Here is a 14,075-nt window from a genome sequence, read left to right as displayed (position 1 = left end):
GAAACAGACATGAGCACAGAGAGGGAGGAATAAACAGGGGGGCGGGGGAAGGGAGAGACAAAACAGATGCAAAGAATGCCAGCAGAACAGGGAGAGGGTAGAAGGGAGTGAGAGGAAGAGGAGGAGGAAGGAAGGACAGGGATGAGGGAGGAAAGATAGAAGAGTATAAAGGTCAGGATGTGTGTTAGGGAGAGAAGAGAGCTGTGGGTGCAGGTAATAAAGAGGTACATCGCCATGGGGATGGTTCACAGCCATCTGGTGTCTCACGGGTCTGTGTGTGTGTGTGTGTGTGTGTGTGTGTGTGAGAATGAGAGAGTGAGATTGTGACAGGCCAGGACGATCATTGGTGCTATTACGTCAGTTACACATGCAATGATTGTTGCTATTTTAAACATCATTATTGTGTGTAGGAATCAAAGTCACCTGTTCCTTACCTACATGTCATTCATTTGGCAGACGCTCTTATCCACAGCAATTAGGGTTAAGTGCCTTGATCAAGGGCACATCAACTGATTTTTCACCTAGTCGGCTCGGGGAATTGAACCAACAACCTTTCGGTTTATGGACCGACACTCTTAACTGCTAGGATACCAGCCGCCACCTCTGAGTCATGGGAGGGGAGTTCATCCCAAGTGAACAGTAGCATGCTGTGTACAAAGAAACACCACACAGAGTTTGAAATCATGAACACACTATCCCTGTGTGAGTCTCTTCTCTTTTTTTCAATGCTGGCTTTAATGTACTCTCTCCCCCCCCCCGCCCCCATCCCTTATCTTCCTCTGTCTTTCTTTCTCTCTCCCAGGCCTGGTGATCGGGTGCTGGTCACTGATGATTCTAATGAAGAGTGGTGGAAGGTGGGCAATTAATGATCTACACCAGTGTGTGTGTGTGTGTGTGTGTGTGTGTGTGTGTGTGTGTGTGTGTGTGTGTGTGTGTGTGTGTGTGTGTGTGTGTGTGTGTGTGTGTGTGTGTGTGTGTGTGTGTGTGTGTGTGTGTGTGTGTGTGTGTGTTTGCGTGCGTGTGCGTGCGTGCCTTAGTTAGGCGTGTGAGTATGAACTGTATCACCTGCCATATTGTTGGCCTCTCCTAAACATCCAGACAGTCAGAAATAGAAACATAATTTCCTCTGAAAATCGCTTTAAGAGGGAAACATAATGAATTTAACTAGCGATGCGACCTGAAAGAGCTTTTTACTGAGTCGGTAATGAGCTTCAGTCACTCTCAATGTTCTGGATATGGTTGCGTTCAGTCTCTGGCAGAGAGGAACGAGGCTCCGTATTAACCCTTCCCTGCCTGTCACTCAGCATAGAGCTCCGGTACAGAAACATATGCACAGGTCTCTATTTTATGGGATGGTTTACAAAACACTGAAAATCATACACATCCAGACAAAGTAAATGAGAACATAATTGTGAACACCCAACTCCGTGGATATAGAACTGAATGTATTTGAATGTATGTCATATTTACTCTACGTGTCATCTGTGTGACAGGGAAAGAGTGGAGACAAGGTGGGCTTCTTCCCTGCTAACTTCGTTCAGAGGGTGCGCCCAGGGGAGAGGGTGTGGAGGGTCACCCAACCTGTCCCTGCCAGCCGAGGGATGGGACACATGCCAGTGAAGGAGGATCAGGTGAGAGACTAATTTTGTCTCGTCTTTCTTCCTTTGCCCTGTAGTTGTGCCAAACCATCTATTTCTTGTCTGCTTCCACTGCCTTTCTATTTGAACCTTCCTAATACACCCTTGTTTCTTTTTGCCTTCCTACCTCTCTTTCTCTCCTTTTGTCCCTCTCTCTCTCTCTCTCTCTCTCAATCTCTCGTTGTCTCTTTCTCTCTCTCTTTCTGTCTCTCTCTCTCTCTCCCCTCTCTTTCTCTGTCTCTCTCTCCCCTCTCTCTCTCTCTCTCTCTCCCTCTGTCTGTCTCTCTCTCTCTCTCTCTCTCTCTCTCTCCCCTCTGTCTGTCTCTCTCTCCCCTCTCTGTCTCTCTCTCTCTCCCTCTGTCTGTCTCTCTCTCTCTCTGTCTCTCTCTCTCTCTCTCTCCCTCTGTCTCTCTCTCTCCCCTCTCTTTCTCTGTCTCTCTCTCTCCCCTCTCTGTCTCTCCTCTCTCTGTCTCTCCCTCTCTGTCTCTCTCTCTGTCTCTCCCTCTCTCTCCCTCTCTGTCTCTCCCTCTCTCTCCCTCTCTGTCAGATCTGTGTGGGGAAGAGTGAGGACAATGAGGGTTTCCTGAAGCTGAGCAGTGGGAAGAAGAGAGGACTGGTCCCTGCTGAATCCATTGAGGAGATCTAACCTCTGTCTCAACACCAGCCCCCAGTCTCTCTCTGTCCAGCACCCTGTAACCTCCCCACACACCCCTTTAAGGCCTGAGGAGGACCAGCCAGTCCGGAGGTCCTCCAACACCACCATCATGAGGCCCACCTCCCTACTAAACTGAGTGGGGAGCGTTGACAGTTCAGCTTGTGAATTCCTGGTGATGTGGAGGATGCCCCAGCCTTGTCCTTGCTGACCTTGTCTCCTCCACCCCAATGTAGCTGACAACCCAGACATGAAAGGGTTGGTTTCCCTTCCACAGTGGTTTGGCCTAGGTGTTGTGGAGAACTATCTAAGCCCCCAATGCCCCATGTTTTCCTGCTGTAATGTACTTTTGTGTATTAGTGAACTGGGTTTATCTGTAGTCCACACCACAGGGGTACGAGTTTTAGGACTGAAGGACTGGCTGCTGTGGACTCCAGTAACTTCCCTCAGGGTGGAAGGAACTTTGAGACTATTTTCTGTCTGGTGAGTCTGGTCTCTCTGTGTGTGATTTGACCAGTTCTTTTTCACTGTCCTCTGTGGCTGGATATCATGAGGCTGAAGAATGCAGGATTAAGGCCGTCGCATAATATCCAGTCGAAAAGTGGCGCTCCATTTCGCGCATATATATAATGACTAAAATCTGTGCTGTTTTTGTCGGTTTTGGTGTTTGGCAGGTTTTTTTTTTGTCTGTTCACTCAAACAACATTTTGTATTGGGGCAAGTTGAAGTTCGGTAGCCGGCGTCTACCCCCTTTCGCCTGTAATTGGTCAACTAGTGTTTTCAAATGAAGGTCTTTAAGGGCGTATGAGAGCACAGTCGTGCGCGCACACCTAGCCGAGTTCTGCTAGGCGCAAACAGAACCTCGTACTAGTATACGTCACCTTAGTCAGGTACTTGTGTTGTGTGTGTGAGTTCCTGTTCCTGGACACTGCATGGAAGAAAACATTTGTTCTTTCTCTGATGAACTAGAACAAGCGTCACACTCCTGATGACATCATCACAGGTGGACGCCTACTATGATCATAGTAATTCATTTACGCGGTGACCGTGAAGGAGATAATTGCATGCTGAAGGATGTACTTGTTTGAATGCCCGGTGTCAGTGAGATGTTCAGGAGACTGGTGATGGTTGTAGGTGTAGGTGCTTGCATTTTCTCTCATCCTTTCGTTTGGTCCATCTTCTCTCTCTCTTTCATTCTCTCTTTCACTATCTCTCTTTCTCTCGCCTCTCTCTCCTTCCATCTTTCTCAGCTATACATTGGTCCCTTGGCTGGTATTTGACATCATCTTGATTTAGACTGGCACAAAACTTAACTGCTCTGCAAGGACGGATGGGCGGGCAGGCGGGCGACACTGGGCAGAGTACACCCTGGTCAGACCAGACAGCCAGCAGAGGACAGGACAAACTAGGTCTATTTCGACACACTCTCTCTCAGATCCTGACTCACCGGCTGACTCACTAATATTCGACCTCGCACTTGACAGGTTCCAGAAGGTCATAGATGTAAGCCCCGTCATTCTATTGTACAGCTGGCGAACACTTCAGAAAATCTGTTTTTCTATGTTCTATTTATGAAAAATTACAAGAGATTCAATTAGATTTGGGCGGTGAATACTCACATAAATAATTCAATGTTTTTTTGTTCTGAATAGCCTGGACTGTATAAAACATCTATGAATAGAGCCATTGCTAAAAAAAGAAACAAATGGAGCAACAACACCATTTTTTTAACTGCTCTAAATTAGTTTCAATTTTCTGGCCAATTTAGCAGACGGGCACTGAAGAGCCGTGGAAGACTTGGGAAGTGTGTTCGTGTCTTTTGGCTCGTCTGTTTGGTCCACCACTGGTAAACAAACAACAGCCAAGAGCCAGTCGGCTGGAAAACCACATGAACAGACTTTGTAAGTGTGACAACCGGACATGGTCCCGCTGGTCTGAGGGACAGGGAGCGAGGGACATGGAGAGAAGTAGGGTTGACCCAGGTGTAGAACCATCATAAATCAATGTGTCTGTATGCAGGTTTCTTTGTCTATGGATGACCAATTCAACATTGATCAAATGTCAGTCTCTCGCTCTCTCTCCCCATTCCCCTCTCTCTTTCCCTCTGTCTCTGACACTATTGGGCATTTTTGCTGCTAGTGGGAAGGGTGGCTGGACTGATGTATTGTACATGTAGATGTAAGCATGTTTAATGATAGGATAATGGGTTGGATTTCAATGTTTCCATAATGTATTGATTATTTATTGATTTAGACAGATATCTATCTACTTGCTGAGTTGCAGCACGTAGCTGTCACACTGGTGGCATTAATAACATGTCCCCTCCCGCTTCCTGTAATATAAGAATACAGTATATACAGTAAGCCATCTGGAGAGTTAAAGAAGTATGATGATGATGAACATATTGGGTGCGTTAGTAAATTCAATCTGGAGTGCCAGAGTGCGCTCTGGGCGTTCTTCAATTGTCTGATCGTAAATTCAGAGCATTTCGCTCTCGGAGCGTTCAGCGCTCACACTGGACAAGCTGGCCGAGGAGGAGGCTTCATTCGAGCCTTCAGACCTCATAAAGGCAGTCCAGTACCCAAGCTAACTGGCTAACGTTGGCTAGCTTGCTAGCTACTTCCAGAAACAAATGAGAGAGCACCTCACTTGGACCAGTTTACTCGATCTAGCAGAGCTGGTTAGGCTGTTTTCATGTTATCCAGAGTGTTGGTGACTGTAACTGTGCTGCTGGCAACAATTTAAGTATGCTTTCTTTGGCAACGTTTACTCACACGGGCCATATTCAACGGGTGTTGAGCGTTCGTAAATTCATCAGTTATTCTGCGCTCTGGCACACTCAGACGAGAGTGCTCTGACATCAGAGTAGACAGGCAGAGTGAATTTACGAACGCACCCATTGTTTTGTGTTTTGTTCCTCACATAGTGCATGGTAATATGATCATCTTTGAGTCTATATCCTCTGTGTCTGTGGATGGATGATGTGTCACAGACTGTGATGAATATTGTTTTTTCCTTCCGCTGGGGCCATGTGTTCCTATGTGTAGCAAGGACTTCTCTGGTCCTCACAGTCCCAGACCAGGAGCTATACCCAGTCACTGGGTATACAGCTGGAGGAATTGTTTGTTAACTTATTCCTTGCCGAATTTTCACACAAGATGTACATTTCCGGTAGGGTTCGTGTAGACTGAGAGTCTGTCACCCTTTGTGGACCCTGTTTGATACGCTCTTCGTGTAGCATTTCTGTGTACAGGCCCTGGCCTCGTTTCCCAGTTGCGATGTAACTTGAGCATTACGATTTTACCAGATGCATCGTTATTCACAAACCTATTTTTTAAAGAGCTACTGCCTCTGTAATTTTGGTCATAAAGTGTTTTGTTCCTCACATAGTGGGGCAGGTTGGGCACCATCAGTAAATTTCACAATATTGGGACATTAAAACGTGAATAGCTCCAAATTTGAATGACTTAAAAACATCAAACCAATTGTAAAAATGTATATACAAGTATTGAAAGCATTTAACCTTTTACTGCAGTGAGCTAAATCAGGGTCACACTGAGTGTTTCTTGGAAGTCTTCAAAAATCTACTTTGAAACAAAGTATACATCTCACACACATGGTTATGGGCTTTAAAATAGGAAGACACCTTGACCATGTCAGATATAGTTGAAATGTATTCCATTTTGAGTTTGCATCCCAATATTACACTATGTTTACATCACAGAGTACTGAAATATAACAAAACTGTTTGACATAGAATCACCAGATTTTCAGCAGTTAAAAAATGTATAATGTTGATTAATTATGAAATTGTGAAAAATGTGAATGACATTCCACTCATGAGGCCACTAGGTCATTTGGCTGCATGAAAGAGCTACTGAGACAACCAACAAAATATGCCCGTGAAAGTATTGTTCCATTTACATTGTGTAATTCAATGACATCCCTAACCATCCCCAGAGATAGGCTATCCAACGCCAAACCAATCTTCGCCCCGATCGCACACCAGCCAGCTGAAGCTAATTGGCTAAATAATTTGGCTAACTATTCCCACCTGTGAACTCACCCACATTAAACCACACCCCGAAACCAACTCACGTTGAATTCAGCCATGGCCGCGAGCATTTATTAACGAACCAAATCGAAAACGAGGCCAAATTAGGAAGTGCAGTCGCCCTTTAAGAGTGTTTCCCAAACAAGAATGTAGCGAGGCATAACGTTTGCGTCGTTAGACCATGTGTCAACACTGGATCAAAATAAAAGCAGCACTCAAATCAGCTTTCTCCATTCAAGTCTTACATTAACATTATAATTGTAATTATCCGGCAATCCTGACAATGGGTCACCTCCTATGAGATATTACCACCTACAGTATAGCTGCAAATAGGCTATTGATGCAGGCTTATTATGCTTCCTCAATATTAATGCACTAAATCACAGAGTGGGCACTTAATTGCGCAAGTGTTGTCACACATCATGAAACACATTGAGGCAAAAAAGTACAGATAGTAGCCTTGTGGAAAAATAGAACTCTATTGATTGAACATTACATTCATTTCAGTATGATTGAAATAGGCTTCATGGCCTATATAGGCTATGTGTCTTTTAAAGCAGTCATCTCGCTTTTCATTTGAAGCATAATTGTGTCCTTGACCCGTGTGTAACACATACTTTGGTAACTTTGTATTCGTAGTTAACTTCGTTTTGAAGTTGTCACAGTCAGACAGATAGAATCAAGATGTTTAGGCTGTGTTAAGCAGAGATCTGTGAATAAAGTGACGCAACTTTGGGCACGAGTGGCCTGCCAAAGGTTTTTAAGAGCCACATTACTAACGAAGGCTCTGGGAAAACAACTCGGCTACTGAAGACACATCGTAAGAAAGTTCTAACGATGATCTATCAAGATGAAGGCTCTGGGAGACAAGGCTCTGCACAGTAAGTGTATGTTTTAGTGTGTGTGTGTGCGGGATATAGCCTTCGTTAATATCACTGGAAGAACACATGCCTCAATAAAAAAAATCTTTATCCTCGAATGAAACTCTGGTGTTGTGTGAGTAACTGCCTCTGCTTTCATTCTCCCTCGTCTAGCCACTTTACTCTGTAATACCAGCATCATGTCCTCTTTGCTCTCTTCGCTCTCACTCCATCATTGTCACTCACTTCCACTCTACAGATGTTGGATCTTAATTTGAGCCAGTTTGCTACAGCAGGAAAATAATCCTGCCGCAACAGGAAATGTGATTTATTATGTGGATTATAATAAATAGTCGTTGTTAAATGGGTTGATACGTTTTTCACAAGGGAAAATCAAGTCTGACTTCTATTTGTGGAAATTCCAAACTTCAGAAGCCTTTTTAAACCTCAAATACACGACAAGTACAACAATACCTGCACTGTGTTCTCCTCCAACACATATCTTTCTTTTGTGAAAGAACCTCTACACTTCATTTTGCAGGGTAGGATAGTGTGCAGAAATCCAGTAGGTTTGGAAAAGACAATGGTATTCCAGACTCCTTGTTTAAGTATAGGGATAACAAAAGCTTTACTGAAATGGGGCCTACTTCTATGACTGCCAATGACTGCAATCTGGCCTTTCTCTATTGTGTGTGTGTGCTTGTATGTGTGTGTGCATGCCTGTGTGTATAAGTGTGTGTGAATGTGTGGTGTGGGCACCCTCGCTGGCAGAGGTGTGTGACAGTAGCAGGGGTCTTTTGGTGTCCTCTTGTCTGCCTGTAGTAGCCATCATCTACCTAATTAGTGTATAAGGAGCAGAGCATGGAGGGAGGCATGCTGAGTGAAACAGTACTTAATGGCACCCACACACACACTAACGCAAATATACGGGCTAAATATTTTGATGCTTATACAAGGAACACAAATAGTAAGGGGTTGTGATGTCATTTCCTAGTTTACAATGAGCCTGCTGAAAGGAAGAGATCTGACAGGCCAGAGAGGGAGAGAAGCAGAGGTAAAGCGAGAGAGAGAGAGTGGGGTGGGGGGGTGCCAGAGGAAGCTTCATATCAGAGTGAAAGGTAACACTTTATGTGGATAGTCCATCTGTAGATGCTCTACAAACTATCAGTAACATTTCAACTAACTCTCCTAACCTTAACGTTACCTAACCCTTATTCTAAACCTAACGCTAACCGTAACCTTAGCAAGCAGTTGCTTATCAACAGATAGTTTGTTGATAGTATGGCCATCTGTAGAGTATCTACAGATGGAGCATCCAGACAATCCAAATAAAGTGTGAACGAGTGAAATTCTCACCTCAAAAGAAATTAATCACAAGCTCTATGTTATGTCACTGACTGTCAAACATCCTCTGGTTTTGGGAGTCCTAATGGGTTCATGTTTGTTCATAACTTACAAACCAAAATGAATGAATGGCATGTATGCAGGACACGTCTCCCGAGGGGAATAAACAGGCTGTCCACTGTACCAATTGATCTTCGGATTTCTGTGAGCGTGATAGGGCAAAGCTAGCCTGGGAACCCTACTAAGGTAGATAGAAGGCTGCATGGAAGGCTATCTGAAGAACGTTCGCTGGCCTGTGCAAAACCTGATCTTAAGGCCAAGATAGTTTACTACACCTAAGGTGAAAACATACACTGAGTTAAGAACATCTAATATCGTAGAGTTTTTTTTGCCCTCAGAACAGTCTCAATTTGTCGGGCCATGGACTCTACAAGGTGTCAAAAGCCTTCCACAGGGATGCTGGCCCATGTTGACTCCAATGCTTCCCACAGTTGTGTCAATGTGGATGTCCTTTGGTTGGTGGACCATTATTGATGCACATGGGAAACTGTTGAGCGTGAAAAACCTACTACCATACTCCATTCAAAGGCACTTAAATCTTTTGTCTTCCCCATTCACCCTCCGAATGGCACACATAAACATTCCATGCCTCAAGCTTAAAGCCCTTTTTACATCAGCCAATGTTACAAAGTAGGCCGTCATTGCAAGTCAGAATTTGTTCTTAACTTACTTGCCTAGTTAAATAAAGGTTAAATGTAATAAAACATGTATTTTTAAGTGCTGTACAGAAACCCAGCCTAAAACCCCAAACAGCAAGCAATGCAGATGTAGAAGCATGTTGCCTAGGAAAAACTCCCTAGAAAGGCAGGAACCTAGGAAGAAACCTAGAGAGGAACCAGGTTCTGAAGGGTGGCCAGTCCTCTTCTGTCTGTGCCAGGTGGAGATTATAACAGTACATGGCCAAGATGTTCAAACGTTCATAGATGACCAGCAGTGTCAAATAATAATAATCACAGTGGTTGTAGAGGGTGCAACAGGTCAGCACCTCAGGAGAAAATGTCAGTTGGCTTTTCATAGCCGAGCATTCAGAGTTCGAGAAGCAGGAGCAGTAGTGACAGAGAGTTGAAAACCGCAGGTCCAGGACAGGGTAGCACGTCCGGTGAACAGGTCAGGGTTCCATAGCCACAGGCAGATCAGCTGAAACTGGAGCAGCAGCACAACCAGGTGGACTGGGAACAGCAAGGAGTTATCAGGCCAGGTAGTCCTGAGACATGGTCCCAGGGCTCAGGTCCTCCGGAAGGGGAGGGAGAGGGAGAGACCATAGCTTTCACCTGGATTCACCAGGTCAGTGTATGTCATGAAAAGAGCAGTTGGTCTTAAAGGAACATTTCCACCCAAAAACAATCTTTTGGTATTTGTTTCATTAGTCCAAACTGTTTGGCTTGTGAGCAATCAAGTTTTCAAGATATGTAACTGCTTGAGGTGTCACTACAGACCCGGATTTGATCCCAGGCTGTGTCACATCCGGCTGTGACCGGGAGTCCCATAGGGCGGCGCACAATTGGCCCAGGGTTGTCCGGGTTAGGGGAGGGCTTTACTTGGCTCATCGCAATCTAGCACCTCCTTTTGGCGGGCCGGGAAACTGCAAGCTGACCATGCTCGTCAGTTGAACGTTGTTTCCTCTGACACATTGGTGCTTCTGAGTTAAGCCAGCGGGTGTTAAGAAACGTGGTTTGGAGGGTCATATTTCGGAGAACGCATGACTCGATCTTCACAACTCCGTTGAGGAGTTGCAGCGATGAGACAAGATTCTAATTGGATATCACAAAATTTGGGAGAAAAAGGGGATAAAATACAAAAACTGTTATAAATAACGAAATCCTCCCCAAAATGCATCATATAGGGTTGACTTCTGTATTTTGAAATGTAAAACTTGATTGCTGATATGCAAAACATTTTGGGACAATGTCAACAATGGACTAATGAAACAAATATCAAAAGATAGTTTTTGGGTGGAGTTTTCCTTTAATGTCTTGTACACTCAGTGTAAGTTTCTGTCCTGACCCAGAAGAACCACCACTAGAGTAGTAATTCATCATCATTGGCTCACCAGCTTTATAAGCACTTTACTGTGACGCCTGCTTCCCATCTTTTGTGAGTCAAGGCCCTCTGTGTCCTCCTCCAACTCATGAACTGTGCTACTCTGCTGTGGGGGATGACTGGACAGAAACCTGTAGTTAAACAATTCCACCTCTCCTCTGTTTTCCGTCTCTGTCTGCCTGTCTCTCACACTGATGTTATTCAATCCCTCCCACACTGTCTCGTACAGGGGCGCAACTTTGGTTTTAGAAGTATATATTTTTTGTCCAGTCGAATAAACACTCCAAACAGCCAACCTAACCACTTGGAGGCAGCGTCCGCATGGTCCTAAAGCACACAATTGACTTGTGTTGTATCACATTCCAATGATAAACTGTGGGGTTGGGGGACAAAAATGCAATTTCGGAATGTGTCCCCACCCCTGTCCTCAGTGAAAGTTGTGCCCTTGGTCTCGTACAAACAGACACTCACAGACACACTCTCTCTCATATCATCCCTCACTTTGTCTCATTCAGTCTCTCTCTTTTCTCTCCCAATGTCTGTTTCTCTCCTTCACATCAGCCTCCTTCTTTCTCCGTTCCTCTCTCTCTCTTCCCTTCTCCCTCTCTTTCTCTGATTCATCACTGTTGACTGTGAACAACTGACTCACTCCCTCTTGTTCATAGTTAATATGGTCCTTCTCTTGATCAGACTTGTGATCGGAGTTATTGAAAGGAGTTCTCCGTTAAGCCTTCATCTATATTCAACCGACACTTTAGGTGATGAGAAGAGGGGGAGGGGTAGGGGGAGCTAGAGGAGAGGAAGGTGTGAGAGGAGAGGAGAGGAGAGAGGGCACTGAATATGAAATTATTCATTAATAATAGCTCATCTCCTGATGCTGTTCAGGCTCAACTCGACTAATGTGTGACTCTAAAGGTACTAAACAGACAGCGAGTGGCAATTATCAGGCTTTATGAATCTGGTTGTGTCTGAGACATTGCACGGTGGTGTTAGTACTGGCCAGTCCCACACAGACAGACTGGTCCTCAGGGTGGCACACATTGTTTGTGGCCCCTGAATAAACGTCTGAAATCGTTATTCAAAAAGCCTCATGCAGTTGTTACCATCACTGTCTGACAACCTTTTGGCACTGACTGGCTGGACAGACGAATAGCTTGTTTGTGTGCTTGTGTCTGTTCTGTCCTAGATGCTGGAGAGCCTGGACATACTGGCGGATGGCACATCATCTGGTGTGGTGTGGCATGTTGTTTGTCTTTAACACTCTCTTTTCACTTTTTTGTACTTTCCCATTTGCTCCTATTCTCTCAGCCTTCACACTGTTGCTTTAGTGTGTGTGTGTGTGTGTGTGTGTGTGTGTGTGTGTGTGTGCGTGCGTGGAGGACTTGAGGACACAGGCAAAATGGAGGACTCGAGGACACAGACAAAATGGAGGACTTGAGGACACTGACAAAATGGAGGACTTGAGGACACTGACAAAATGGAGGACTTGAGGACACTGACTTGATCACAGGGCTCAGCATTCAGCAGAAGAAACGTTTCATCACCAAAGAAAGGGGGCGTGAAAATGGAACAGAGGAGGAGGGAGAGCAGATCAAACACCAGAGGACAAGAAGGCATGAGAGGAGTGAGAGGACAAAGCTAAATGGGAGGAGAAGGTATTAACTGATACGACTTTCTCCAATACACATACGGAGACACGTAACTGCAAACACATGTACACGGACACACAACACACTCATTAGACCTACAAGGTTAAAGTCAAAGTGTCCACCTCACTGGGACTTCAGTAGTGTTGTGTCATCGTTACTTTCTTGTGCTTATACAGTATAGTACATTTCCTCTCTCCTTATCTCTAGTTTATTATAGTGAGTGATTAGAGACAAAAAAGCAGTGCCCCGTCTCTCTCTCTCTCTCTCTCTCTCTCTCTCTCTCTCTCTCTCTCTCTCTCTCTCTCTCTGCTGTCTCTTAAATGGAATTGAGTGTCAAACACACAGTCATTCAACACAATACAACTGGGAAATTCCACAATAACGTAATTGTGATAGTTCAGTACTGTACTGAACTAAACTCTACTTTACACTACTCTACTGTACTGTGTTGTCCAAACTTGTGAACCCAATTGTGGTTTGTGACTTCTATGATTGCCCATTGTAGGCAATTCAACTGCTGAAATTCCATGACTGATTTTTTTTGAGGGGGGTGAGGGGAGGTTCTACTAAGCTATGTGGAATTGTTTTAAGAAGGTCATACCATGGATCATTTTGCTATTTTATTTTGAATTTTAAAACCCCTTGATGTACCCCCCCCCCCCAAAGAAAAATATATTTATATATATATTACAGCCATGTAGTCTCCATATACAAAAATGCATTCATTCTTTCAACTGGTACCGGGGGAGTCTTGTGAGGCCTGTGGGGTCCTAGAGCAAAACAACCGACATGTACCTGTCCGTGAGAGTCTCACCTTTGCACAGAGGGGTCTTAGTTGTTTGTAGGCCACCATTCGGACCGGTTGTCGGGATGCCTCATGGTCTGACCAACACCGCTCTAGCTCTGTTACCTTTCAACACAGATGTGAAAGTGCGACATAGGCAGATGCAGTGGATTGAGACATAACCAATGAAAAAAACAGATGTCTCTAGCTTAAACAGATGGATTTTTATGGGGATTTTTGTATTTTGCTAATTGGATTTCATGTGTATATGCCTTAATTTCTCAAAAATATGGACTCTTAGCTTTCATTTGACAACAGATTTGACATGCTCCTATGAACTTTACATGTTGGTGCTCATGGGTCCTTTTAAAATGGGCAATTACCAACTACAGCCCTCCATGGTGCAGCTAATAGTCCTTGATGCAAATTTCTCTTTTTCCATTCTCAGAAAAGGAGGAAGCACAATAAATAGACAATGGAAACAACAACTTGTCAGAGATTCAAAGCAAACACAACAATGAAACGCTAGTTAAATTAGTTTCTATTCTAAATATAGCAGGTAATCAGAGGTTACACACACAGGCACACCCAGGCATAAAAAAAAACACACGTACACACACAAACACTGGCATACACACACATACACACATACACGCACAGGCCTGTATGGCTGACACCTGCTGACAGAAGCATAATTAGTTCTTCCTGTACAACATACCATTAGGCTATCCCCATATTTCACCCACACAGTAACACATGCAACGCAGTATATATATTTATCACAATCCTGTATCTCTCTTTTGCTCTCTCTCTCACACACACACACACACACACACACACACACACACACACACACACACACACACACACACACACACACACACACACACACACACACACACACACACACACACACACACACACGAATACATGCAACCATAATTGAATTCTCCGATAAGTGAATCTGTCAGTGAAAGTAATCAGATCTCATCTCA

The 14,075-nt window shown here is 44.4% G+C and overlaps 1 protein-coding gene across 1 annotated transcript in view; it reads left to right on the top strand.

Moving 5' to 3' along the window:
- LOC135555736 (SH3 and cysteine-rich domain-containing protein 2-like) overlaps positions 1-7,327 on the top strand; it is a 52,902-nt gene extending 45,575 nt beyond the window's left edge. Inside the window, 3 exon segments of the mRNA XM_064988429.1 lie at positions 803-854; positions 1,494-1,631; positions 2,185-7,327. Coding sequence (XP_064844501.1) covers positions 803-854; positions 1,494-1,631; positions 2,185-2,283 — 289 coding nt within the window. The 3' untranslated portion in view covers positions 2,284-7,327.
- The last annotated feature ends 6,748 nt before the right edge of the window (positions 7,328-14,075 follow it).

The sequence above is a fragment of the Oncorhynchus masou genome, chromosome 15, assembly GCF_036934945.1.
Source record: "Oncorhynchus masou masou isolate Uvic2021 chromosome 15, UVic_Omas_1.1, whole genome shotgun sequence".
Lineage (NCBI taxonomy): Eukaryota > Metazoa > Chordata > Actinopteri > Salmoniformes > Salmonidae > Oncorhynchus > Oncorhynchus masou.
The sequence above is the reverse complement of the archived record's forward strand: the minus strand, read 5'-3'. Positions and strand labels throughout refer to the sequence as shown.